Genomic DNA, 24,360 nt, shown 5'->3' on the forward strand with positions numbered 1-24,360 from the left:
GGCGGGAGCGGCGCCGCCATGCGGGTTGCGGGGTGGGCGGGGCCGCGCGCGGTGCACGTCGGGCCGGCGGCGGACCCGGGCCCGGCGGGTAGCTCAGGTCGGTGTGGGGGATGGGGGGGCGGCGATGGCGGCCGGGCCCGGAGCCGCCTCAGCCCCCGGGACTGCACGGGGGGAGCTCCCCGGGCCCGGAGCCGCCTCAGCCCCCGGGGCACCGCGCGGGGGGAGCTCCCCGGGCCCGGAGCCGCCTCAGCCCCCGGGGCACCGCGCGGGGGGAGCCCCCCGGGCCCTGCCCTCGCAGCCCGTGTCGCGGTTCCCCGGTCTGTCGGGGGCACGGCGGGGTGAGAGCCGGGGCAGCGCAGCGGAGCCTCCGCCGGGTGCGGGGAGCGCGGGGCGAGGCGGCACCGAGCGGGCACCGAGCGGCGGCGGGCACGGTGCTCCTCGCTCGCTGCTGGAAATGAAACGATCAAAGATTTGTCTGTCAGGGGTGGCTCAGGAAGAACGCGCTGTGGCGCCTCTGCAAGATAACCGATCAGCAAATGTTCTTGTGGGGGTGTGCAGGCTTTAGCATCATTTGCTTAGAGCCTGGGATTGCGTCCCTCGGAAGGCTGGGAATTAGTCAGGAGAGGGAGGGGAGAAGGAGGAATAAAGCTCATCACGCCTGTGTGCTGCAGCGCAGGACGTGCTCAGCCTGTAGGTTCAGGATTTAAAGTACCTGGAAACCCCCGCAGATCATTTGGAGGACGGGAAGGGCTGGAATATAACATTTGTGCTGTCTCCAAGAAGAGTCTGTCACTTCAGTTCACTGATAAGCTTTATTTCATATCTGGCTGTGGAACAGATTCTTATCCCTGCCTGCCTTTAGTGTGGGAAGGATGCAGCATTGTCCATTCTACCCCTTTAAACCTCAAAAGTCTTTTGAGGCCATTCAAGCCTTTCCTAGCGTGCAAAAGTGGAGAAACAAAAGGAGGAGGAGAAGCTAAGGGCAGAAATTGAAACGGAATTGTTCTTTTTACTTAAGGCTCGCAGCAAAGACGCCAACCCCGTGTCCCACAGGCCCCCGTGCTGCCAGGCAGGATCCATGTGTGGGGACTCGGGGCAGGATGGAGAGCCTGGGGCTGCCAGCAGTGACCCTTGGGGATGGCACCACGGCCTACCTGCAGCAGGCTGCCAGAGGTAACAGAGCCTCGGGCTGTCAGAGGCTCCTCCTGCCTCTGAAATGAGAGTCGGGCTCACCAAAAGGGCCCCTCACGGCGTGGGAGCTGCCACGCGGGCAGCCGGTGGATTTGCACTGGAGTGTGATGTGAAATAAAATACAAATCAAACGTGCCTCTGGTTTGGAAGTGAAGCTGTGGAGATGGGAGAGGTGTTGCTGTGGGAATAAAGGAGCTGTTCAGACAAGGAGAGCCCTGTTCTCCCCAGGGCTGCTGTGGACAGGGAGCTGATGCTGTGCAGCTGATGCTGTGGCCTGCAGGGCTCTGCTCCACCAAAACTTCCCCTGGGCCGAGCAGGTGGATTTGCATCCCTGGTGTGCACAGGGTTTGGTTCACAGCAGTGCTTTCCCCACTCAGAGAGGTGCCAAATTCCACACCTGCCCTTAGCCTGGTGTTGGTGAGGTGCCCCTCTGTACCACCCACTGCTCCCAGGAAGAGGAGCATGCTGTTTCCCAGCCTGCAGAACAGGATGGAGGAGTTGTGCAGCTCCCTGTCCTGGGGGTTGCTCTCCTGCTTCATTTTCTGTGCAAACTCACTGCAGGTTGGTTATGTGTGTGGAGCTGTGCTGTCTTGGAACCGCCAGGTTGTGTGACCCCTCTCAAACCTTTTGCTCCAGGTGAAACCAACCTGGATTCTCCATGTTCAGTGGGATGGAGCAAGGATCAAATCCTCTCTGCACCAAATCTTTGGGTAACTCAGTCATGATTACAGGCAGGCTTTGGCAGAGTTGAGCCTTGACAGCTCAACACTGGCAGCACTTTATGCTCCTTGAGGTGCTGTAATTGTTTCCTAACAGTTGATCCTCTGCCAAAGCAGTAGATAAATCTCCCAGCCCTTGCTGATGCTGCTCAGCACACACAGTTGGTATTTTCTTCCAACACAAGTGTAATTGCTTCCTCTGTATGCTCTGACTGCTCCTTGGCACGAGGAGCTGTGAGGGGCAGCTCCTCACCAAGGGGTGCCTGAGGGTCTTTGTGTCCTGTCTAGACAAAGCAATGCCAGCACTTCTGGGAAGTGTCTCTGTGGGGAAAAGCTGATCCGTACCGGCCTAGAAGTGACAAATTGTCCCTTTTGTGGGCAGAGGGGCTGGGTCAGCAGCTGATGGTGTGTTTTAACTGTTCCAGGTGAAAAGCTGATTGAAGGGCAAGTCATTGAACTTGAAGATGGGACCACAGCTTATATCCACCAGGTGACAGTTCAGAAAGGTGAGGAACACACGCTGCCCTCTTTCTCTTTGGAAGGACACTGTAGGTGTGGCTGCAGCTCTCAGTGCTCCAGCATTTGGGCTCCTCTGTCAGTTCAGCTCTCAAAATTCCACATGAGCACAGGGTTTCTGTTGGGGTTTTCTTTCTTGTGGTTTTGAGGCTGAGTAAACAAGGCCATTGCCTGCAAAGTCGTTAGCAATCTGATGAGAAGGTGAATTTGGTGGAGGTGGAGACCAATGTTCAAGTGCCATTTCACCTGTGGGCTCTCCCTGTTGTCATACCACGAGCCCAGTGAGCTGTGAGCTGTGTTGGTGCCAGCACACAGCACACACAGAGTTGTTTCATGTGGGAGCAGCTGGGCAGGAATTTCCTCTGAACTGTGAGATAATGCATTACTTCTGGAATAGGTGCTGGTGGTGGGAGGGGTCGTGTGGGGACTGTTGGGAACAATGCCACCTTAGCCATTGACCCATCAGCCAACATCATCTCTGAAATTAGGGAACATTAGAGAGGTGTTGGGAGCCCAGTTCATGTGGCAGGCACCAGAGGGGCACGGAGGAATCATCCTTGGCCATGCCAAGATGCCAAAGGGCAGGTAGAAAGAGCTCTGTTACCTTGGGCAGTCCTTCCTTGATGCTCCTTGTGTGCCACCTCCCTGTTCTGTTCCCCAAAGGCTGCTGGAAATTGATGTTTTATAGCTGGCTGTGCCCCATTCCCCCTGCAGCCTCTCCCTGCCTTCACATGCACAGTGAGAGGGGCTCTGCTCACCCCTGCTTCTCCTGGCATGGGATGTTTGTGCTTTCCTCCCTCACACTCCCCCGTGCCAGAGCCATCCTTCTCCATTATATCCCCTTCTTGTTGGGATATAACCTGGCATTTTGAAACTGGTGAGACACTGCATCACTCCTTTGAGCAAAGGAAGAGGCAAATCTGTGCATGAAGCCTTGAAAACCTCACCATTCACATCAGAGGGGCACAGATGGTGTCTTAAAACCTACACCTGTGGTTGCCTTTCAGGGCAAGCAGGCAGCCCTGTGTCCTCTCCTGCCTGGCAGCCTCAGCTGCGTGCTCCAGGAAGGTGTGTGGATGTTTTCCTTTCCTTTTAGAGGCTGTGGCTTTTGAAGATGGGCAGCCAGTGGTGCTGGAGGATGGCAGCATGGCCTTCATACACAGCACAGCCAAAGGTAAAGCACTCCCTGCTCTTTCCCTGGCAGCTGGAGAGAAGCTGCTGGAATGTCTCAGATTTCCAGGGCTGGGGAGGTGAAGCACTTTTTTCCTGCCTCACACTGAGCTTTTTTTCAGCCCTTTACCTGAACGTTTCCTCTTGCAGAGAGTTACGAGCCTGGCACATTCCAGGCTGTCCAGCTGGAGGATGGCTCCACTGCCTACATCCACCACCCTGTCCTCGTGGCCCCTGGCAGCACCATCCTGCAAGTGCAGGTGGAAGCTGGGCTCCAGGGGTTGCCTGGGAAGGAGGAGGAAGATGATGGCCTCGATGTGGACACCATGAATGCATTGCAGCAGCATGGCAGGAAGGTGAGGGCACAGCAGCATCTCCTGGCCTGAGTTTGTGCCCTCCCTGTTTGAGAGAAGTTCTCGGACAGGGTCCAGTGCTGAGGGGTGCCTGGCAGCTGGGGACACAGAATGGGGCTCTTTGGTCCTGTGGGGTGCTGGGCCTGCCACCCTTAACCTGCTGCAGGCTGAGGTTTGGGAAGGGAGGAGAGCTGCTGTGACACAACCTTTGGTGTGCCAGAGCCATGGCCACTGTCCCCATGGTGACCTCCAAACCAAAGCAGCTTCAGATCCTGCTGTGCTGTCACTGCAGTGTCCCACCCCAATATCCCAGGCAGTGCCTTTTTGTCCCATCTCCATGGGCTGTGGAGCAGAGTGCTGCAGTGCTGAGCTGGGCACAGACCTTCCTGCTGTGGCAGGCCCAGCCCCTGCGTGCTGGGGAAGGGTGGGGTGGCACTGTGGCTGTCACTGCCTTCCTGCTGCACAGGGACACACAGACAGGGCCTGTGCTTCTTCACTCACAGGGCTCTGACGAGGAAGAGGAGGGAGTGACAGACACCTGCCATGTGAAGAGTAAAGACTCTGGCAACATCTCTTCCCAGGTCTGAATTTTTCAATGACTGGAACTCCTCTTTGCCACTAACTATAAAAATGTTGTGGCTTCTCTGCTGAGTTAGGAAATACTAACTGCACATTTTTCAAATGAGCTGAGAAAGGGAGTTTCATGTCTGAGAACCCTGGGAGGTGGGAGGGGTAAATGCAGGTTCCTAGAGCCCTGTCACCTGGGCTTCACCATGTGGGTACAAACTGGTTTGTAGGAACGTGTTTTTGGAAGATAACTGCAGGAGTGCATATGTATGGCAAGGAGGGAAATATTTGTGTGGGCTTGGTGAAGCTGTGGTGGCTTGCTGGATTGATTCCAGTGCTTGTCCCAGCAGGATCTGCAGGAGGAGGAGGTGCAGAGCCACAGGAAGGGGCAGCAGGTCGGCAGCAGAGCTTTCCGCTGCGGGTACCAAGGCTGTGGCCGCCTCTACACCACTGCCCACCACCTCAAGGTAAGGCAGGTGGCATGGCAGGGTGCAGGCCAGACCAGCCCAGGTGACACTGCCAGAGCAGGATGCTCTGCTGTGTGCAGTGAGTTACTGCTGAGCTCCCCAAGAGACCCAGATGTGTCACTTGGCCAAGGTGAAATCCAGCAGGGAACTTTAAATTCTCTCCAGCAGCGTTTTTCCATAGTTTTCATTCTTCCTTCCCTTGGACCTCATTTTAGGGACCTGTTGTTTCTTTTCCAGGTACATGAACGTGCTCACACGGGTGACCGGCCATACACGTGTGACTTCCCAAGCTGTGGGAAAGCATTTGCCACAGGTAACAAATTCCTGTTCTGAGCAGATTTCATTTTGCGTCCAAGCCAGTAGAGCGCAATATCCAGAGCATCTAAAACCAGGGGAATCACAGCACGGGAGCCTTCACTGATTGTGGGCAGATAATGGTGGCAGCAAGGTTGGAAGTGGTGTTGGGGTTGGTTATTTCTTCCCTTTCAAGCTTTGCAGACACAACACAAACACTCAGGTACGTGCACTGAGGGCCGGTACTCCTTGTCATGGTGTTTCCTTCTCATCACAAACTTAGTTGTGGTCTCTGTCCTGGACAGGGTATGGTCTGAAGAGCCACGTGAGAACACACACAGGTGAGAAACCCTACAAGTGTCCAGAAGATTTGTGCAGCAAAGCCTTCAAAACCTCGGGGGACCTGCAGAAACACATCCGCACGCACACGGGTGAGCAGCACGGGGCAAGAACTGCACGGGGCACAGCCCACTCACAGGGACTCCAGGTGGCTGCACGGTGGCAGCTCTCACCCTCAGCACCCTGTCCGTGCAGGTGAGCGTCCCTTCAAGTGTCCCTTCGTGGGCTGTGGCCGCTCCTTCACCACGTCCAACATCCGCAAGGTTCACATGCGGACGCACACGGGCGAGCGGCCCTACACCTGTGCGGAGCCTGGCTGCGGCAGGGGCTTCACCAGCGCCACCAACTACAAGAACCACATGAGGATCCACACAGGTAGGAGGGAGCCAGCAGCAGGGAGCGTGGTGGGGCTGGAATGGGCATTGTCACAGGAGCGGATCGGGGAGTTGGAGGAAATGGTGGGAATTGCTTCATCGGATTGATTGTTGTTCCAGCAGTCTGTCTCCAGCTGCTTGCTCTGGTGGAGAGTCCCTCCCCAGGGCATGAGGAGGGTGATGCTCAGCTCTGTGGCCTCTGCCCTAGGAGAGAAGCCGTACCTGTGCACCGTGCCGGGCTGCGGGAAGCGCTTCACCGAGTACTCCAGCCTGTACAAGCACCACGTGGTGCACACGCACTGCAAGCCCTACACGTGCAGCAGCTGCGGCAAGACCTACCGACAGACCTCCACGCTGGCCATGCACAAACGCAGCAGCCACGGCGAGCTGGAGGCCACCGAGGAGAGCGAGCAGGCCCTGTTCGAGCAGCAGCAGCTGGAGGGTGAGCGGCCACTCCCCCATCAAGGTGTGGCAAAAGGGAGGGAGGTGACGGCAAGAGCAGACACGCCCCTCTCAGAGGCGAGTGTGTGCCGTGGCTGCCTGCTTCCCCATCAAAGCTGGATTTATTGGAAGGTCTGTGAGGTTGGGAACAGGCCCCTGCCCGTTCTGTGGTACAGGGAGAGGTAAAGGTCCTTCTTGCCAGGCCATCATGGTCTTGTGCTCTTGTGTGTTGAGACCACAGGCAGGTCCGGAGGCCAGGCATGGGCTTTCACACTCTCATAATGCTGCTCTTCCCCTTCTCTGATCCAGCTGCTGACAGAGGCTCTCCACTGAAGAGTCAGCATATTGCTTTCCTCTCAGAGATGGAGGAAGATGAAGAAGAAGATGCTGTGCCTACACAAATCTCACTTATCTCTCAGGACGGGACAGAGCAGGTAAGGACACAGACAGCCTCCAGCATGTCAGGGACAGCAGTTATTACCTGAAGTGAGATTCTTCCTCCACTCAGCCAGGATGTTCTTTGCAGGGGCTTTTTCCAGCATTTTTTTCAGACCTTGGAGTTTCTTGGGCTCTTCCTGCCCTGAGGGCTCCCTCCTACATCCTCACCCACTGCTGCAGTGTTGGTGTGGGGTTCTCTGGTCCCAGTGCCACCCTTGCTGAGGGTTTCTGGGTGTTTGTGTGGTCACTGGCAGCCCTTGGCTCCCCAGCTCTGCTGACCCAGGCTGCATTTGGAGATGTTTTGTCATCACTTGTATACAGCAGTGCTTTTCTTGTACTTCCCTCCACCAGCTGCCCCTGTGCTGACTGGAAAAAACTTCCTTCTGTGGCACGGGGCAAGGGAAGCAGCTGCCAGCAGTGACCTGTTTCCTCTCAGCCTGAGATGCTCCTGCTGCTGCAGTGCACAAAGCTGTCTCCATCCAGGCTTCAGACAAAAGGCAGAATGGGAAGATGTGGTGGGATGGGGAGGGCTGAAGACCCAAGCTCTGAGTTCTCTGTTGTCCTGTTGTCTATTTTTTCCGTGGTGCTGGTGCTTGGAGCTCTCGGTGCCTTGAATCCTGCAGAGAGGCTGTTTCCTCCTTGCCCAGGCCGATGCATTGCTGAGCTCAGGAGGTGCCAAAGGCTCGCTGAGCTCTGCTGTCATCCCCAGGTCAGTCTGTCTCAGGAGGAGCTGCAGGCCCTGGGCAGTGCCATCGGCGTGGTGGCACAGAGCGGGGTCCTCGCCGTGCCCGAGGGAGGGGACACTGGCACCGTGGCTGTGGCCAGCCGTGATGGCACCGAGGCACAGGAGGTACAGACAGAGCTGGGGCTGCCCCTGCTGTCTCTGCTAGAAGGGAGCTGCATTTTCTTTTAAAACAAGATTAATTGAACTTTTCCAGGTGACCGTAGTCGCTTCTGGGGCGGCGGTGTCAGAGGAGTCGGACATTGCCCCACTCTGCCATCAGCAGGTGGCATTGCTGGCCACCTCCCACGGCACCCACATTGCTGTGCAGGTACCACATGGCTTTTCCACTCTCCCCTTCACTCCCTGGCCACCCACTGCCACCTCTGGCCCTGCTGCATTGCTGATTGCCTGGGGGGCTTGCTCCTTAATTCCCAAATGCCCCGTGTGCAGAGAACAACAGGGACATCCTGCTGGGACTGCAGAATGCTCCTCTGCAAACAACCCTTCTGCATCTCAGCCCTCTGTCCTTCTGCTTCACCCCCTGTCACCCACCTGTGTCACTCACCTGTGTCACCCCTCTGTCCTGCTGGGAGCCCCCTGAGCTGCCTTTTGGGGGTTCAGCACTCATTCTCTGTCTCTCTCCCTTCCCTCCCCAGCTGGAAGAGCAGCAGAGCCTGGAGGAAGCCCTCAGCATGGCCACAGCAGTCATCCACTACGAGCCAGTGCCCCCTGCCACAGCCCTGCCTGGGAAGGGGAGCTGAGGCCAGCAGAGCAGCCAGGGCAGGGCAGTGCCAGCCCCAGCCTGTGCAGGGCTGGCAGGGACAGTGTCTGAGCAGTGCCAGCGTGTGCCCTGTGCCAGCTGGGACACTGGCAGGGCACAGGGCTGCTGGGGTGACCCTGTCTGAAGGGCTCTTCCCTCTGGGAGGGAGGGCAGGTACACTGGGCTGCTCCTGGGCTCTGGGCAGCAGCTCTGTCTGCAGGGGCACTTCCTGCCCTCTCCCTCCAGGAATGGTGCAACTGCTCCCCTTCTTGGCCACCCCTCCAGCTCAGTGGGCAGCACATGCACAGAAGCAATAAAGGCCCATCAGAGCAAGGCCAGGCTGTCCTGAGCTTGGTATGGAGGGTGAGCAGTTCCTGCCACTGGAGCCAGCACTGGGATGGTTCCAACAGCAGTTCTCCCATCTCTTTGTCACGCTTCCTTTTCAAGCAGGGCTTCCATGGCAGATCCCTTGGCTGTGAAGCAGAGCAGCCAGCACTTGCCAGGAGCTGAGCTAGACCTGGATGTAAATGCTGAGTTGAAATAAAAACAAAATTTAAAATTGTTTTTTAAAAGGACCCCTCTTCTCTTTGGTGGAAGCTGGGAGGAGAGGGTGGATGGTGGTGTTCAGCAGCTGTAAGAATTGAGGAGATTTGTGGAATTGACCAAGCATCTCCTGCCTAAGCAGCAGCTGTTCCAGAGGAGGGCTGGGAGCAGGGTGAGCCGGACCCTCAGCGTGTGGCTTGGAGGGACATGTCCTGAAATCTCTCATCAGGCCTTGGCTCTTCCAGGGCCTCCTGGAAACCCAGATTTAGGAATTGTGTGTGTGAACACATCCTGGGGAGACAGACCCGGGCCGGTGTCCTGCCCTCTCTGTCCCTTCACTCCCCTGGGTGCTGGGCGGACAGAGCTGGAGAAGCCCTTGGAGATCCTCCTGTAAACCCGAGCCTGGCACAGGCTCACAGCAGCCTTTGGACATCCCAGAGGAGTCTGCAGAGAACGATGGGCACGGAACGGGCACGGCCCGAGAGGAGCCACCGGCCGACACCTCCGCTTCCCGGCTGACACCGATCCCTCCCGAGGGCGGCGCGGGGCAGCTCTGCTCGACCCAGGACTGGCACTTCTCCCCCCAGAACCCAAATCACCGCGGAGCTTTCGCGGCCGTGCCCCGGCCCCGCGGGGTTCCCGGGGAGCCCCGGGCAGGCGGCGCTCCCGCCCCGCGTCCCGCCCGCCCGGGCGGCTCCAGGAACCGGATCCGCGGGCTCGGCAGAGCCGCCGCCGCCGCCGCCAGCCATGGACCTGCGCGCCGAGCTGCTCAAGTCCATCTGGTACGCCTTCACCGCCCTGGACGTGGAGAAGAGCGGCAAGGTGTCCAAATCGCAGCTCAAAGTGAGTCCCGCGCACGGAGGGAGGGTGGGAGCGAGCCCGGGGCTGCTCGGCATCCCCGCGGGTTTCCACGGAGAAATTGTTCAATATCGAGATCAATTAGATCGTGCTGTTGCTTCCTAGTGAAGTTCTCAGGCTCTGTGGCATCTCCTTTTAAAAAAAGGGGTGGGGGAGAATTTATGCTCAGATGTGTTTTCTAGGTGAAAATGATGAGAAATCTAAATTTTGGTTATCAGTTTCTTGTGCTTTTTACGGCCACCTAAGAGCCCAAATTCTGTTTACGTTTTCTTGCTTGCCGGAGCACCTGTGTTCCTCCTTGCTGAGCCAGTGGGTCGGGAGCTAAGGACAGGTTGTTTTTTAACAAAAACTCCTCAGTGCTGTGGCGAGAAGTAACACAGCACTTTAAAAACTCCCTGCTTTCTCCTCTTCCCACTCTTAGCAGCTTTCAGAGGGCTCATGCCCTCGGCCTTTCATCAAACCCATCACAGCTTTAGAAACCTTTTTGTCTGCCCCCAGGCCAGGGTTGCTGGCACCCACCCGGGAGCCCCTTGGCTCTGAGAATAATTGGTGTTTTTAACCTTTGCACGTGGTGGGAATGTGTTTTTTTCATCCGTTTAGTTCTCAGGCTGGCACTGGGGTTGGAAATGCTGCTTGGTACCAGCGTTTGGGATGAGAGACCTGAGCAGGAGCACGCTGAGCGCGGGTATTGCGTCAGGACACGGCAGCTGCTGCCAGGCTGCAAAAGGACCCCCTTTTCCTCCATTCCCTGTATTTTACAGTGCTTCCCCAGGACAGGCTGCAGGGAAGGTGCTGGTCTTTGGCAGGGGGGTGAGTTTTGCCCCAGAATTAGGAGTTTTTCATGCAGGGATCTGGCGGAGAAGCAGCGGGAGGCAGATTCTTCCTGCTCAGCCTTTGCGGCTCAGAGGCTCCGGCTGCCCCCCAGAACTCGTGGCATGAGCCCTGCGAGCCACACTGCCCTGCTAAAACTGTAGAAATAGCTGAAGGAATTAGGGAAAATCCTAAAGTAGGCCAGAGCTTAATTCTGTTTGCTAATCCCTGAGAGGGGCTGCTGTGCTCCCTTCACAGCACCCCCTGCACCACCGCTCTGGGTCCAGAGTCTGGCCCGGGCATGGGATGGACCCAAAAGCAGCAGCAGTGCTTGTCTTGAGAGATCTGTATCACCAGAGACCATGCTGAGGCCACAGAGACTCTGATTTTAATGGCAGTTTCGTGGACAGTTCATGCAGGGTCTGTGGCTGTGGTGGTGCTGGGCATGGCACCTCCGAAGTGGCTTTACCCAGGGGGACACTTGAGAGGGCAGGGGATGTTCTCCCACGCACCGTCAGTGATGGGATGGGCTGGCAGCAGGTCACTGAAGAGCACAGCTCAGCTCTGGAGGGCTTTCCCACTGTCTCCAGGCCAGGCAGAGCCTGTTTCCACCCACAGAAACGCTCGAGTTTGCCCCAGCCTACACAGGCCAGCCGCGGTTCAGTGAGGGAGGAGTGCGGGGTCTCGCTGCTCTGAGCGATGAAGTGTTAAAGCCACCGAGCCCTTTCCAAAGCCCTCCAGGGCTGCTGGGCCCTGAGCTGGGCTCTGCTCCCTGACCCGGGCGTGTTGCTGCACGAAGGGTCTTGAGCAGGGGTGGGAGACACCGGGCTTGCACCGAGAGGACAGAGCTGGGTGGGAGAGCAGAGCAAACTCGTAGGAATCCTGCTGATAGGAGCAGGACTTTTGTGGCTGGCCCAACAGAGAATTGCTCTTGAGGGAGGTTGAAGAGGCTTGGCTTAAAGAACAGAATAGCAGTCAGCGTGTTCATGAGCGTGATGTTGGCATATTCAGCTAAGAAGAAGAGTGCTAAAGGCCGTGCTGCATGCTCTGTGTTAAACCCAGCTCCGGGCAGGGCTGTGGACCTGTCAGGGTTTCCAGCTGTGGGAAGCCGTTGTGCTCCTTGCAGGGGCACCTCAGAGCGGGCAGGCGTGTGCAGACACCCTGGCAGAGTGTGTGTGTGTGTGTGTGTGTGTGTGCGTGCACAGGAAGGAAGGAAGGACAGCTTGCGGTCGCTTGGGTGCTGCGCGCCCCAACAGCTCGGGGAGCTTTGCTCCCAGCACAGGCACAGCCCCAGCCCTGCTCCTGGCAGCGTTTGTGCTCTCAGTGCCATTGCACTGCCACTCCTGGGGTCGGGGCAGGAGCAGGCGAGAGGCAGGATCCTAGCAAAGGCAGAGAAGGCTTTTTCCAAAAGAACTGCGCGGTTTTTATAGAGTGGTACAATAGGTTCTATTCTGTTGGCTAACTAACAGAAACATCTTCCTCATGCACTGTCTTTGAGTTTTTCTACTTTATTTTTTTTGAAGAAAAATAAACTAGAAAAAGACCACTTGCAAATTGTTTATAGTCAGCAAGTTATCACATCTTTCCAGCTCTTTAGGACGTCTCACAAGCCGCTGTGAGAAACGCTTGCCGTTTCTCTCTCCCTGTCCCACGGCATCCACATTGCATCCCCTCCCTGGCTGGGGTGTGGTCCCTCAGTGTGGCCACGCATGGCTGGAAACACCCAGCACTGCCCTGGTGTTTTTGGGCACCTCTGCCCATGGTGATGGGTGTGCCAGCGGTGGGAGAGGGTGGAGAGCATGAACGAGGGTGCTGCTCGCAGGAATGCAGGGCACCAGGAGGAGTCAGGCAGACCCCTGGCCCCAGCCACCCCCTGCATGCCCCAGGGGAAGGGTTAGGGTTAGGGTTGGGGTTAGGTACCAGCAAACTGCTTTCCTAGCATCCCTCTCCCTGCTGTTCTCCTCCTCCTGTCACTGTTTCAGAGCCCACAAGGGTTCCTCAGCTCTCCCATCTCCAGCCATGCCACCACTGACCAGGCCAGGGCTTCCCTCCCCGTTTGTCAGTGACAGCCCCGTGACAGGAGAAACTTTGGATGGATGGATGGATGGAGGGGCTCAGGGTGTCCCCCATGGCCGGGGTCACCAGTGAGACCTCACAGGGATTTTTAGGGGTGCTCTGGGAGGAGGGGTGAAGGACGGAGATGAGGGCCACGTTGGAAGCGCTGAATGGGATACGATTCCCAAACTTTGAATTCATCCTGATGGACTTGTTACCATCCTGGAAGGTGTCCATGACGTTCCCAGGCCTTCCCAGCACTGTGCGGACCCTGGGGCTGCTCTGAGCCCCAGAAGGCACCAGTGCAGCAGCAGTGCTCGGGGCTACGGCCCTGCTGTGTGAGCACAGGGTGGAGCCCTGCTGATCCCATTGGTCCAGAGGGTGGAAAAGAGAATGAAAATCTGGTCGAGCAAGAACCGTCTCCAGCTGCAGCAGCCGTCGTGGCCTGGGGCAGCTCCTCTGCTGCTGGGAGGAAATTTCCAGCCCTGCTCAGAGGATGCTGTTGCATCTCCTCCAGCCCCTCTCTTGAGCCCTGGGCAGGCTGCATCGGCAGATCCTGGTGCAGTGGGGAGGTGTCAGTCTGTTTAACCATCCCCTGCTTCTGGGGTGTAAAAGCAAGGAGAGCATCACAAGCTGGAGATGCTGCTGGTGCTGGTGGGCAGCCTTGCTCCAGGCTTTCCAGCTCTTGGGAAATCCATGAGTTTGTAAATGTGCTTTATTTGGGGGGGTTTGAACAAAGTGAGCTGTTGGCAAGCCTTGCTGAGTATTTCTGGGCATGGTATGTCTCCAGATCTCCATTCCAGACAAAACCTTTGCTTAGTTTCTCACCTGTCTTTCCTATTTTCATGTTTCCATCGTTTGTGTCCCCAGCAGCCAGTTGGTGCCAGGCTGGGCCCTGGTTATGCCAAATGCATAGCTTGGGGTGGCTTATCAGCTTTTCTAGATCAAGGTGAGTCCTGTTTGCTCTGAGAGGTTTGAAACAGCCCTTTCAAGAAAGAAGTTCCTCCTGTGCCAAGAAAAGAAACTCATGTGGGAAAATCCTCAATTTTTTGCCTGTTTCTAAATGATTCTCTAAAACTCACGTTTGGAAATGATGCCAAAGCCAAGCCTTGCCTGGATGCTGTGGCTGCAGGGAGGTGATGCCACGCAGGGGGGTGACTGAGGGGTGGCACCTTGGGCACGTGCTGGGGCAGGGCTGGGGGTTGCTCACCTTCTCACCACCGCCTGTGCTTGGCCAGGTGCTGTCTCACAACCTGTACACGGTGCTGTGCATCCCCCACGACCCCGTGGCACTGGAGGAGCATTTCCGTGACGATGACGATGGGCCGGTGTCCAGCCAGGGCTACATGCCCTACCTCAACAAGTACATCCTGGACAAGGTGAGCTCCTTGGTCAGCCCCCCAGACCTGCTGCTCCTCCCGTGAGGCTCCTGGGAGCTCCCCTTAGCTCAATCCCATTCCTTGGTGGGTGGAAGGAGGGTGCAGGGAGATGGGGACTGCTCAGGTGAATGCCAAAATGAGTGAGAAATGTTTCATACTCAGCATCTCCCTGGCAAGGATGAAGTCATCCCTTTACATCACGGCTCTGGATGGAGCAGCATCTCTGCCCACATTTCCTGAAGGGCTCAGAGAGAGAAATCAGCCCCTTCTATCCTCACCTTGGAGGTGTGACCTCATTTGGCAAAGAGGAGAGGGGACAGGCTGAGCTGCAAGCAGGAGCAGAGTTGGGGTGGGCAGGGGCTTTCTCCCTTTTTTTCCTGTGGTTCAAAGCCCCCTTTGTCTGGCACAGGCCGAGGTTGCTCTGTGGGTGCTGTTTCATCCAGGCATGTGAGGAGAGGAAGAATGACTGACAGCTTTCTTCCACTGTGTGCTCACTGAAAGGGGCCAGAGCTGGTGCAGTAACCCCTCACTGCCCTGGTGTGCCAGTCCCTGTGCCAGTCCCTGTGCCCGTCTCTGCCTTGCCCAGAGCTGCTCAGCAGCTGCCCAGCTTGGTCCAGCAGTGCTGATCTTGGCTGCAGGGATCTGGCCAGCAGCAAACAAGGGCAGAGCCTTCCCCAGCTCCCTCAGCCCACAGCAGGAGCTGCCCCGGGTCAGCCCAGCCCAATCTCCCCATCACAGAGTGGCCCAAATCCTTCCAGTTGCCCACATGGTTCTTTGGGAGGTGATCTTTAAACCCACCCCTCTGGTTTCACCATGGCAATAAAATCCCAGAGGCAGCCTGAAAAGAGGGAAGTGGGTTTTCCTGGTAAGAGAAGCTTTGAGCTTTTGCCACCCAAAGGTTTTCCTCCAGCTTTGCTGCTGCAGGCCACAGTTTGGGATAGAGCACCCAGGGACAGCCAGAGCTCCTCTGATGCCATCTGCACCAAACCTGCTGCCTGGGGCAGCTCGCAGTGCCAGGACACAATTAAATATCACCAGCAGGGGCAAGGCTGCTGGAGGCACCATTCCTGCTGGCTTCCCTTCTCCTCAGTTCCTCCTTGTGGTTCAATGGGATAACAAGAAACCCCAAACCGTGGAGGCACTGGGGGTGAGAGCCCCACATCATCCTGCCTGTGCTGCACCCCAGGCTTCCTGCTGGTGCTGCCACGCTTCTCACTGGACAGATTTTAGGAGTGAGGTTCCTTCTCTCCAGCATTTCCTCCCCTCCATAGCTCTTCAGCTCCCTGCTCACCCCCTGACTCCTGCCTGCAGGTGGAGGAAGGTGCTTTTGTCAAAGAAAACTTTGATGAGCTCTGCTGGACCCTGACAGCGAAGAAGAACTACAAACCCGACCGCAATGGGAACAGTGTTGTGTCCCACCAGGATGCCTTCAAGCTCTGGTGCCTCTTCAACTTTCTGTCTGAAGACAAATACCCTCTTGTCATGGTGCCAGATGAGGTAGGAGCTGCCTCTGCCCCCAGACAGAGCCCCATTTGAGGGTGATGCTTCCTGGCGTGTCCCACTGCATCCTGTGAGATGTGGTGTTCCAGGGGGTGGGACAGGGGGGCTGCCTGCCCTGGGCACCCACAGCCACCCCCCTGCCCAGGGACAAGGGGGGACTTCACCCCTCCAATGTGCTGTCCTGCCTGGAGGGCAGTGGCAGAGCAGACCTGGCTGTCCCTCTCCATGGTCACTGCCACCCCTGCCCAGCATGAGGAGCGTCAAGGGTGAGGTGCCAGCCAAAGAAAAGCCTCACAGTAATCCCCAAATTCCACAGCATTTAGGGAGGAAGGTTCTCCCTTTCTCTGGGGTCAGGTTAAACTTCCATGAGAAGGGGGGGCGGATCTGGGGAGAATGCACACGTGCAGAAGCCAAGAGTGGCCTCAGCAGAAGGAACTTGGCTGGGCAAATGGCTGCTGTTGTCTTCTACCCCCTCAGCCTCCTCCTGAGATCAGCAGAAAAGTCAAAATTAAAAAAAAAAAAAAAAAAAAAAGAAAAGAAGAGGAGCAAAAAGGCAAGAAGCACGGTGCTGCGCAGACGTAGGAGGGCAACCGCACTTCCTGTGCCCTGGGAGAGGTGTTTCCTGTTCCCCAGAGCATGAAAAACTGAATCATCCTGAGCACAGCACTCTGTTCTTGCCCCCTTTCACAATTAAATGACATAAAAATCCAGCTGGCTGTGGGGACCCTGCTGTGTGTCACCTTCCTGTGTCACCCACTGGTCTCAGTCCCCAGACTGTGGGCAGAGGAGAGCTGGCAGCAAAACTTGAGCTGCAATAAGTCTTCCCCACAGCAGGTCAACCACCTTGACTCTTTTTATTTGCAGTTTTAAAATGATGCTCATTTCCACAGGGACCTGTCCCCCTGCTCCTCCCCAGTGATTTTTGGGAAGCAGTGGTGCTGAGCTCACTGTGAATTTGAGACATCATCTCTGAACGGTGTTGGGCAGTGCTGGCCTGTGCTCCTTCAGGCTCCTGACTGCTGCAGAGTTTTCTTACTCTGCAGACAAGCCAGAAAAATCATCCCTTAACCCCAGTCTTGGGGTTAAAAGGAAAAACCTCTCAGTAGAGGTCAAACTCTAACGCAGCTCCAGTCTCCTCCATTCCAGCTGGGATGCCCCAGCCATCACAAAGGATGATCCCTCTGGCATCAAGGTCCTGCACCTCCAGGCTGGAGAGAGATGTGGCCTTGGGCTCTCCAGAATGGGTTGATGGGGTGGGGACAGCCCTGTCCCAGACAGAGACACTGTCACTGAGCGTCCTCCTCCCCACAGGTGGAGTATCTGCTGAAGAAGATCTGCACAGCCATGAACGTGGAGCTGAACTCGTGCGAGCTGGAGGATTTCCTGTCCCAGGAGCCACAGGGCCAGGGTGGCCTCACGGTCTGGCAGTTCCTGGACATGGTGAACTCGGGCAGGTTCCTCAGAGGCATCGAGCAGGAGGCCATCAGCATGGCCGTGGAGGAGGTGTACCAGGAGGTCATCGAGGATGTGCTCAAACAGGCAAGGAGCTCACACATTGTGGGGCACAAGCTCAGTCCTGCTCCCACCCCGTTTTGATCTCCGTGTCTCTCGGGTGCAGGGCTACCTCTGGAAGAAGGGCCAGCTGAGGAGGAACTGGTCAGAGCGGTGGTTCATGCTGAAGCCCAGTGCCCTGTCCTACTACATGAGTGAGGAGAGGAAGGAGAAGAAGGGGAGCATCACGTTGGACAAGCACTGCTGTGTGGAGGTACAGCCCGGGCCACGCTCAGCTTGGAAGGGAGACCCAAGAACACACAGTGAGCGTGGGAGAGCCACTCCTGTGGCTGAAGACGGGGGGATAAGGTGTGGTAACCCTGTGCCGTGTCCCCTCCCTGCAGGTGCTGCCAGACAGGGATGGCAAGAGGTGCATGTTCTGTGTGAAGACCTCGTCCCGCACCTACGAGATGAGCGCCTCGGACACGCGGCAGCGCCAGGAGTGGACGCTCGGTCTGTGCCCGCCCCACGCCCCTTCCCCGACCTCCCCGTGCCCCCTGCTGTCCCCACTGACCGTGCCCTCCCTCTGCAGCCATCCAGACTGCCATCAGGCTGCAGGCCGAGGGAAAGAAGTCCCTGCACAAGGACCTGAAGCAGAAGCGCCGGGAGCAGCGGGAGCAGCGGGAGCAGCGCAAGGCGGCCAAGGAGGAGGAGACGCAACGGCTCAAGCAGCTGCAGGAGGAAAAGGAGAGGAAGCTGCAGGAGCTGGAGCTGCTCAAGGAGGCCCAGAGGCAGGCAGAGATCCTGCTGCAGGAGGAGGAGCAGCGGCGGAGGCAGCAGCACGAGGAGATGCAGAGGACCCTGGAGATCCAGCTGCGGGAGGCCGAGCAGGTGGGTGCGTCCCACAGGGGCTGTGGTGCTCATGGGGTGGGTGCTTCCTTCTCCTTCCCTTGCCCAGGGCAGCCCAGGGGTTTGGATGTACAGTGCTGCTGCCACCCATCACCTCTGGGCTCTGTTGTGCCTGAGATCCCTTTGAGCAGGAGATGAGGACAACCTGCCTCAAGGGGCTTTAGCTGGGGGACAGTGAGAGGCAAATGCTGGTGCCAGGCTGGACAGGGAGCCCATTTCTGACCTGACAGCCAGCACTGGCTCCAAATGACACAGCCTGTCTCCTGAGCAGGGAAACAGCTTTGCTTTGGACCTGTCACCACGGGCTGCCCCTGCTCTGGCCCACTCCACCCAGTGGGCCCAGGTGGGTTCTGGGGACACTGGTGATGGCCTGGCCCGCTGATGGCTCCTGTCCCCGCCCAGGCTCGTGCCTCCATGCAGGCAGAGATGGTGCTGAAGGAGGCTGAGGCAGAGCGGCAGCGCAAGCGCATCCTGGAGCTGGAGGACATGCAGGAGAGGCTGCAGGAGGCCCTGCAGCAGGAGGTGAAAGCGCGGCAGGACGAGGAGGCTGTGAGATACGCTCAGGCCAGGTAGGACAGGGCATCCCTCCCCCTCCTTGGGCAGCTCGGTGCTCCCAGGTACTGGGATGTGCTGGTGAGTTCCCAGTATGCAGGCTGGGACAGAGAAACTGGGGGAAGAAGTGGCAGAGGGACATCCTCACCTCTTCGTTGTCAGGCTACTGGCTGAGGAAGAGGAGAAGCTGAAACAGCTGATGAAGCTGAAGGAGGAGCAAGAAGAGTATATCATCAGAACTCAGATGGAGAAGCAAGTCCTCAAGCAGGAGATGGAGAACAAGAACAAGTGTCTGGAAGAGGCGCAGAAGCAGCTGGAAGAAGTGAGAGTGAACAGGCAGCGGGTGGACCAAGATGTCATGGTGAGCATCACATCCGTGCCACATCTCCTCGCATGGTGAACCCAGGGGACTTTCCAACCCTCCCAGAGTCACCTCCATAGTGGGGAGGACCAAGCTGAAACTGCTGTGGGGGTTTCTGAGCTATGCCATGTGCAGGCACAGTGTGATGCAGTGGCTGAGACAGGACAAGCATGTCCTGCCCTGGGGACAAAGCACTGATGTCAACAGTGGGAGTGTGTGAAGGGGGAGGGTTGGAGGGGGAGCAGAAGGTCTAGAGGAGAGTGAACTGGGTCTCCATCCCAGGGGGAACCTCCAATCCAGGTTTACACAGGGAAGGGAAAGCTGTACCCATGGTCTCATGGGGCAGCAGCTCACCCTTTGCCCCGTGCCCATGGGGCAGCAGCAGCTCACCCTTTGCCCCGTGCCCATGGGGCAGCAGCAGCTCACCCTTTGCCCCATGCCCATGGGGCAGCAGCAGCTCACCCTTTGCTCTGTGCCCGTGGGGCAGCAGCAGCTCACCCTTTGCCCCATGCCCATGGGGCAGCAGCAGCTCACCCTTTGCTCTGTGCCCATGGGGCAGCAGCTCACCCTTTGCCCCGTGCCCATGGGGCAGCAGCAGCTCAGCTCACCCTTTGCCCCGTGCCCTGCAGGCGGCCCAGAGGAAGCTGCGACAGGCCAGCACCAACGTCAAGCACTGGAACGTGCAGATGAACCGACTGATGCACCCCATCGGGCCTGGAGGTAGGAAACAGCTGAGCCAGATGACCACCCTTCCCTTCATCCCCTATGCCCATACCCCCACCCATCTTCCCCTTTTTGGGGGCATCTGGTGGCTGGAAGGACCCTCAGAGAAGATACCCCAATGCCTCCTGCAAGGACAGGCTCCACAAACCTTTTTCTCAGCTGAACAGTCAGTTTGGGCCCCAGGTAAACAATTCTCTTTCTCCCTCCACCCCCAGACAAGCGAACAAACGTGAGTGGAGGAGTCTTTGCTGGCTACCAGCCCCTTCTGTCACGGAGAGATTCTTCCCTCAAACTCAAGCAGAGGGTGGAGGATAAAGGCAGTGACCCCACGAGGGAAAACAGCAAGGAAAACGTGAGCAACGGCGGGAACAGCAGCACGCTGCCATCTCCAGATGCGGACACCATGGCCACAGAGCCCACCAATTAGCCCACCAGGATGGCAGAGCCCAGCTGGGAATGGCAGGGCTCAGCTTGTCCCTCCAGGTGGACGGTCAGTGTGGCCATCTCTGCATGGGGACCAGCACAGAGCCTACAGGGGACTGCACAAGGCAGAAGTGCTCCCATTTCCATCAGTGAAGGGCTGCAGCCACCACGTGCCAGGAGTCTCAGGCAGCCCAGTGCTGGGGAGAGGGCAGTGGGACCTTCTCCTCTGGACTGAAGAACTCAACTCCTTGTCCTCTGTTTTACACCCTGTACTAAAAAAGAGCCGCTGCTGGGTCGGGGCCCTGTGGCCCAGGACTGCAGTTCCCCCTTGGTTTCTACAACAACCCTTCTGCATCACTCACTGTGCTCCAGGCTGTGGGGCTCTGCCACAAGCCAAGGACACCTGGACTGACCAAGCAGGGCCTTCTTGTCACCCCACACCATGCCAGGTGTCCCTAACTACAGCTACCACTGTGTTCCCGGGCAGTGGGTGGTAGTACTGGAGCCACTTAAGTTAGCAGAAACTAATGACCAATAAAGCTTTTGGAGCCACTGGCCACAGACCTCCTGCCCCACACACTGCAGGCACCAGCCCCCTTTCCATGGCAGTGCAGGGTTGGGATTTCCCTGTGTGAAAAAGCCATTTGAAAGGAATCAGCCACAACCTGTGAAAAGTGGCCCCACCAGCAGATTTTTCGTTGGTTTGTGGAGGGCCAAGAGGGACACAGAACAAAACAAAAAAGCCCTGATAACACACCATCATTTGGTTTGGTTTTTCCAGCACCTCTGTATAGATACAGTCCCAGCTGTGCCTTTGGGGTGTTTATAGCCTGGGGCACAGAGCCAGGGTGGCCTCTGGAACAGGCCCTGGGTGCAGGCTCTGCACCGACTCCATCTCTGCACCCGCAGATGAGCTGAGTTCGTTGGGGAGATTACGATCTGTTTCCTCCCGGGCCTCGAACAGCACTCTCCCCAGTCTCACAGTGTTTCTCTCTCAGTTTTTTTCCACCGTGCCCGAAGGGACAAAGCGCTCAGTGTGCCCGGGTGCAGGGCAGCCCTGGGCCGGGCCCACGCGGCCGCGCTGACGCACAGCGGGGGCACGGGCACTGCAGGGGCTGCAGGTCAAATACACCGCCTGTGTCCCCTTCCCTCTGCTGGCACACACAATATATCATTTATCGGGGTGGCCCTGAGTGGGGTCCCTCGTGGGGTCCCTGCCTGCTCCACACCATCCTGGCCAAGCCACTTGGACACAGGATCCCGCTGCTCTGCACGGGTTTTGTGGGCACAGTGAGCCCTTCCCAGCTCCGCCTCTAGGCTGGGTCATTGTATTGCATATCGAGGGGGCCGCGGTGCGAATTGCTGGGGGCGAAGGGGGTCACTGGCAATGCTTGGGGTACTTGGGCGCGGAGCCAACTGCCCCGCCGGCGCCGCCGCCATATTGGGCGGCCTTCGGGACGCCCCGCCCCCAGAACGCCCCGCCCCCAGGTTGCGTCACAGGCAGCGCCTACATTTCCCATGAGGCCTCGCTCCGGCCGCGGGGCGCAGTGCGGGCGGCTCCCGGCAGGGGGCGGTAACGGTGCTGAGGGGGCGGGGCCGTTGCCGTGGTGACGCGGGCGCGAGGCCCCGCGGCGGCGGCGGCGATTGGCCGCGGGAGCGCGCGGGGTGCGGTGGCGTCAGGGCGTGCGCGGTGACGCGCGGGGCCGGGGGTGACGGGGAGGGAGGGGGACGGCTGCAGGAGCGGGGCCGCGCGCGAGGTGAGTGTGAGGGACGGGAGGGGCTGAGGGGGTGTGAGGGGCTGAGGGGGTGACAGAGTTGGGCAGGGGGTGTGAGGGGCTAAGGGGGTGACAGGGCTGGGGCAGGGGGTGTGAGGGGCTGAGGTGGTGACAGAGTTGGGCAGGGGTTGTGAGGGGCTGAGGTGGTGACAGAGTTGGGCAGGGGGTGTGAGGGGCTGAGGGGGTGACAGAGTTGGGCAGGGGGTGTGAGGGGCTGAGGGGGTGACAAGGCTGGGGCAGGGGGTGTGAGGGGCAGGGGATGTGAGGGACAGGGCTCGGTGCAAAGGGGACGTGGGTGTGGAGAGCTGCGGCGTGAGGGGCATCAGTGAGTTTAGGCTGTAGTTCCTGGGAAATCAGGCGGGACTGAGGACGGGACGTGGCTCACACGGGAGGAGGGTTGGGGGGACTGTGCCCGCCTGCTGTGCCAGGGTGGGGTGATGGAGAGTGCCAGGCACTGCAGGAGTCTGGGGCTGGAAGGAGGAGAAGCAAGGATGGACCTTGAGCAGAGCATCTGGTGAGGGGCTGCTCCAGGAGAAGGATCTGAGAGTCCTTTCTCATCCCTCATTTCTGCCCGTTCCACTCCCCCCTGCCCTGGGATCCCAGATGAAGGATATGTGTGTGGGAAGGAATCAGATGTGCTGTAGGGTCTGGACAATGCCCGTCATGGTGCTGCAGAGGGGTCTGAGCAGTGGCTGCCCCATGAATCAGAGTCCCAGGGCTGGTTGCAGTGTTGATCTCTAAAACAGTGACCTGTGGGCTGAGGCAGCCCATGTCCTGTTTCTTGTTTCTGCTCTGCTCTCCTTTCCTCCTGCCCTCTCCATGCGAGTCCTTTGTTGCCTTCAGCAGAGTATCCTCTTCTGTACAAACATGCTGCAGGCTGAGGTGGGAGTTTTCCTGATGACTTGCCATGTGTCAGCCAGGGACAGCAGAGGAAGCATCCAGGTGGGATGTGCTGGCAGGTTCCCTCCATGCCCTGCTGAGCTGGTGCAAGTGTTGCCTTGTGTGCAGTGTGATGGGCATGCCCTGGCATTTAGCAGTGAATGGGACAAGGTGAGCCAGGCATTTGATTCTCAGGTCTCTGGCAGCAGCAGAGCACTCTGGTCTGCAATGAGAGAGAGCTCAGGGTGTGATTTGTGCACTCCCTGCAGGTGATTCAGCCCTCCTTGTCAGTGTCAAGGCTAATGCTGTGTTACTGAATGGGGATGAGCTTTATTGCTGATGGAGGAGAAAGCCACCTCCTGATGTGCCAGTGGGGCTGGAATGGCTTTAGTGTTGTTCTTTGTCAGAGAGATTAAAAAGAAACTTTGTCGGGATTGTTTAGGAAAAACTATCTTCCATACTGGAGGAGAAGGGATGAGAAACCCACTCTGCTGTGAAAGTGAAGCTCCTGAAGGCAGTTCTGTGGCTGGTGCTGGATCCACACTTGGCACAGCTCTGTGCTGTCCTCAGCCCCCACCTCTAAACAAGAGCAATCACTGCCTTCAGGAGGATGTGGCTTTGACATCACTGATTGGGAAATCCTGATGTGATTGATGTCCAGTGCAAGGGGCTCGGGTTATATATCACACTTGTGCCCTCCTCTGGGTGTGCCTTGATCCTGTAGGGAACACCCTCCACACTCAGGCCACCCTCACCCTTTGAGGCAGGGGGTTCACGTTCATTTTCCATCTCTCCTGGGCAGCTGCAGCTTCCATGTCAGTCCTGGAGGGATGTGCTGCACTGGGGGCTCACTCTCAGCACAGCACTCGCAGCTTGCTGCCCAGCTGCCTGGCCTGGTAGGGGCTGCTGATGCTGGTTTGTTTCTGATTTGTTTCTGGTTTGTTGCTGGTTTGTTTCTGGTTTGTTTCTGATTTGTTGCTGGTTTGTTTATGGTCCTCATCTACGTTACATGCTGTCCCGTGTTGAGGGCAGCAATACAAAATGGGGCTTTTCATTGGAGTGGGAGGAGCAGCTAAGCCTGGGTAATGTCAAGGAGGGTATGTGGGTGCAAATAGCATCATGTTCACATCTTTGTTTAATGTTTTAGTCCAGTTAGTCTGCATAACTGTCTAAAAATAGGACATATTTCCTCTAAGTCCTCTAGTTCAAAGCCTCATAAGCCATTTTTTTTTTCCAGCATTAGTCTCTTCCTTGTCTTTTGAGTCTGAAATTCATACAAGGCAAAGTTATCAGGAAAACCAAGAAGAGTGAATGAACTCTGTTGAATCCTTAAGTTTCAGCCACCCAAGAGGAAGTTCATTAAAGTTGCAAGAACTTTCTGGCAGCCTCTTGAAGGTGGATTAAGCAAGCTGGGTAAACAAGCAGCCTTGTGGCCACCACAGCCCTTTTCCTAGCATCAACTTTGTGCATTGTCATAAGAGCTCAGGGTCATCTGCCTCTGGCTGCAGGTGACTTGAGGCAGAGGTGACATCCATGGTGAGGGGATGGGGCTGTCCCTGCTGGCAGGGGACAGCCCCAGGGTTTGCTGTCCCTCCTGGTCTTGGACAGATGCTGCCTGTGGCAGGGCTCCCTGCAGTCGCCCTGGCCCAGGGTTCCAGCGTGCAAAAGAGGCAGTGTGTGTTTAAATTTCAGAGCTGCTGCTGGAGCCAGCCCAGCGTGCTCCCAGCAGCATAAATATCTGGCCTTCAG

At 57.5% G+C, this 24,360-nt stretch overlaps 2 protein-coding genes across 2 annotated transcripts; both read left to right on the forward strand.

Moving 5' to 3' along the window:
• The first annotated feature begins 36 nt into the window (after window positions 1-36).
• Window positions 37-8,928, forward strand: ZNF76 (zinc finger protein 76). Its single transcript, XM_063177784.1, has 15 exons — window positions 37-97; window positions 1,019-1,173; window positions 2,336-2,416; window positions 3,523-3,600; window positions 3,747-3,952; window positions 4,453-4,530; window positions 4,867-4,983; window positions 5,221-5,296; window positions 5,583-5,708; window positions 5,812-5,991; window positions 6,199-6,432; window positions 6,741-6,865; window positions 7,579-7,719; window positions 7,808-7,921; window positions 8,250-8,928. The coding sequence occupies exons 2-15, from the start codon at window positions 1,101-1,103 to the stop codon at window positions 8,352-8,354; spliced, it is 1,734 nt and encodes a 577-aa protein (XP_063033854.1). The 5' UTR covers window positions 37-97; window positions 1,019-1,100; the 3' UTR covers window positions 8,355-8,928.
• Window positions 8,929-9,623: 695 nt separating this feature from the next.
• On the forward strand, window positions 9,624-20,520 carry DEF6 (DEF6 guanine nucleotide exchange factor). Its single transcript, XM_063177783.1, has 11 exons — window positions 9,624-9,739; window positions 13,858-13,998; window positions 15,310-15,495; window positions 16,810-17,037; window positions 17,117-17,263; window positions 17,394-17,502; window positions 17,582-17,880; window positions 18,301-18,467; window positions 18,613-18,811; window positions 19,441-19,531; window positions 19,750-20,520. Exons 1-11 carry the CDS (start codon window positions 9,644-9,646, stop codon window positions 19,959-19,961), a joined length of 1,875 nt encoding a protein of 624 aa, XP_063033853.1. The 5' UTR covers window positions 9,624-9,643; the 3' UTR covers window positions 19,962-20,520.
• The last annotated feature ends 3,840 nt before the right edge of the window (window positions 20,521-24,360 follow it).

The sequence above is a fragment of the Melospiza melodia genome, chromosome 28 (genome assembly GCF_035770615.1).
Source record: "Melospiza melodia melodia isolate bMelMel2 chromosome 28, bMelMel2.pri, whole genome shotgun sequence".
Classification (NCBI taxonomy): domain Eukaryota; kingdom Metazoa; phylum Chordata; class Aves; order Passeriformes; family Passerellidae; genus Melospiza; species Melospiza melodia.

Bases quoted from the DNA above. Each gene is read 5' to 3' on its own strand.
- ZNF76 (XM_063177784.1), top strand. From the start codon at position 1,101: ATGGAGAGCCTGGGGCTGCCAGCAGTGACCCTTGGGGATGGCACCACG. The intron at 7,720-7,807 runs GTACAGACAGAG...GAACTTTTCCAG, and splicing joins ATGGCACCGAGGCACAGGAG to GTGACCGTAGTCGCTTCTGG. The intron at 7,922-8,249 runs GTACCACATGGC...TTCCCTCCCCAG, and splicing joins GCACCCACATTGCTGTGCAG to CTGGAAGAGCAGCAGAGCCT.
- DEF6 (XM_063177783.1), top strand. From the start codon at position 9,644: ATGGACCTGCGCGCCGAGCTGCTCAAGTCCATCTGGTACGCCTTCACC. The intron at 9,740-13,857 runs GTGAGTCCCGCG...GTGCTTGGCCAG, and splicing joins TGTCCAAATCGCAGCTCAAA to GTGCTGTCTCACAACCTGTA. The intron at 15,496-16,809 runs GTAGGAGCTGCC...TCCTCCCCACAG, and splicing joins TTGTCATGGTGCCAGATGAG to GTGGAGTATCTGCTGAAGAA.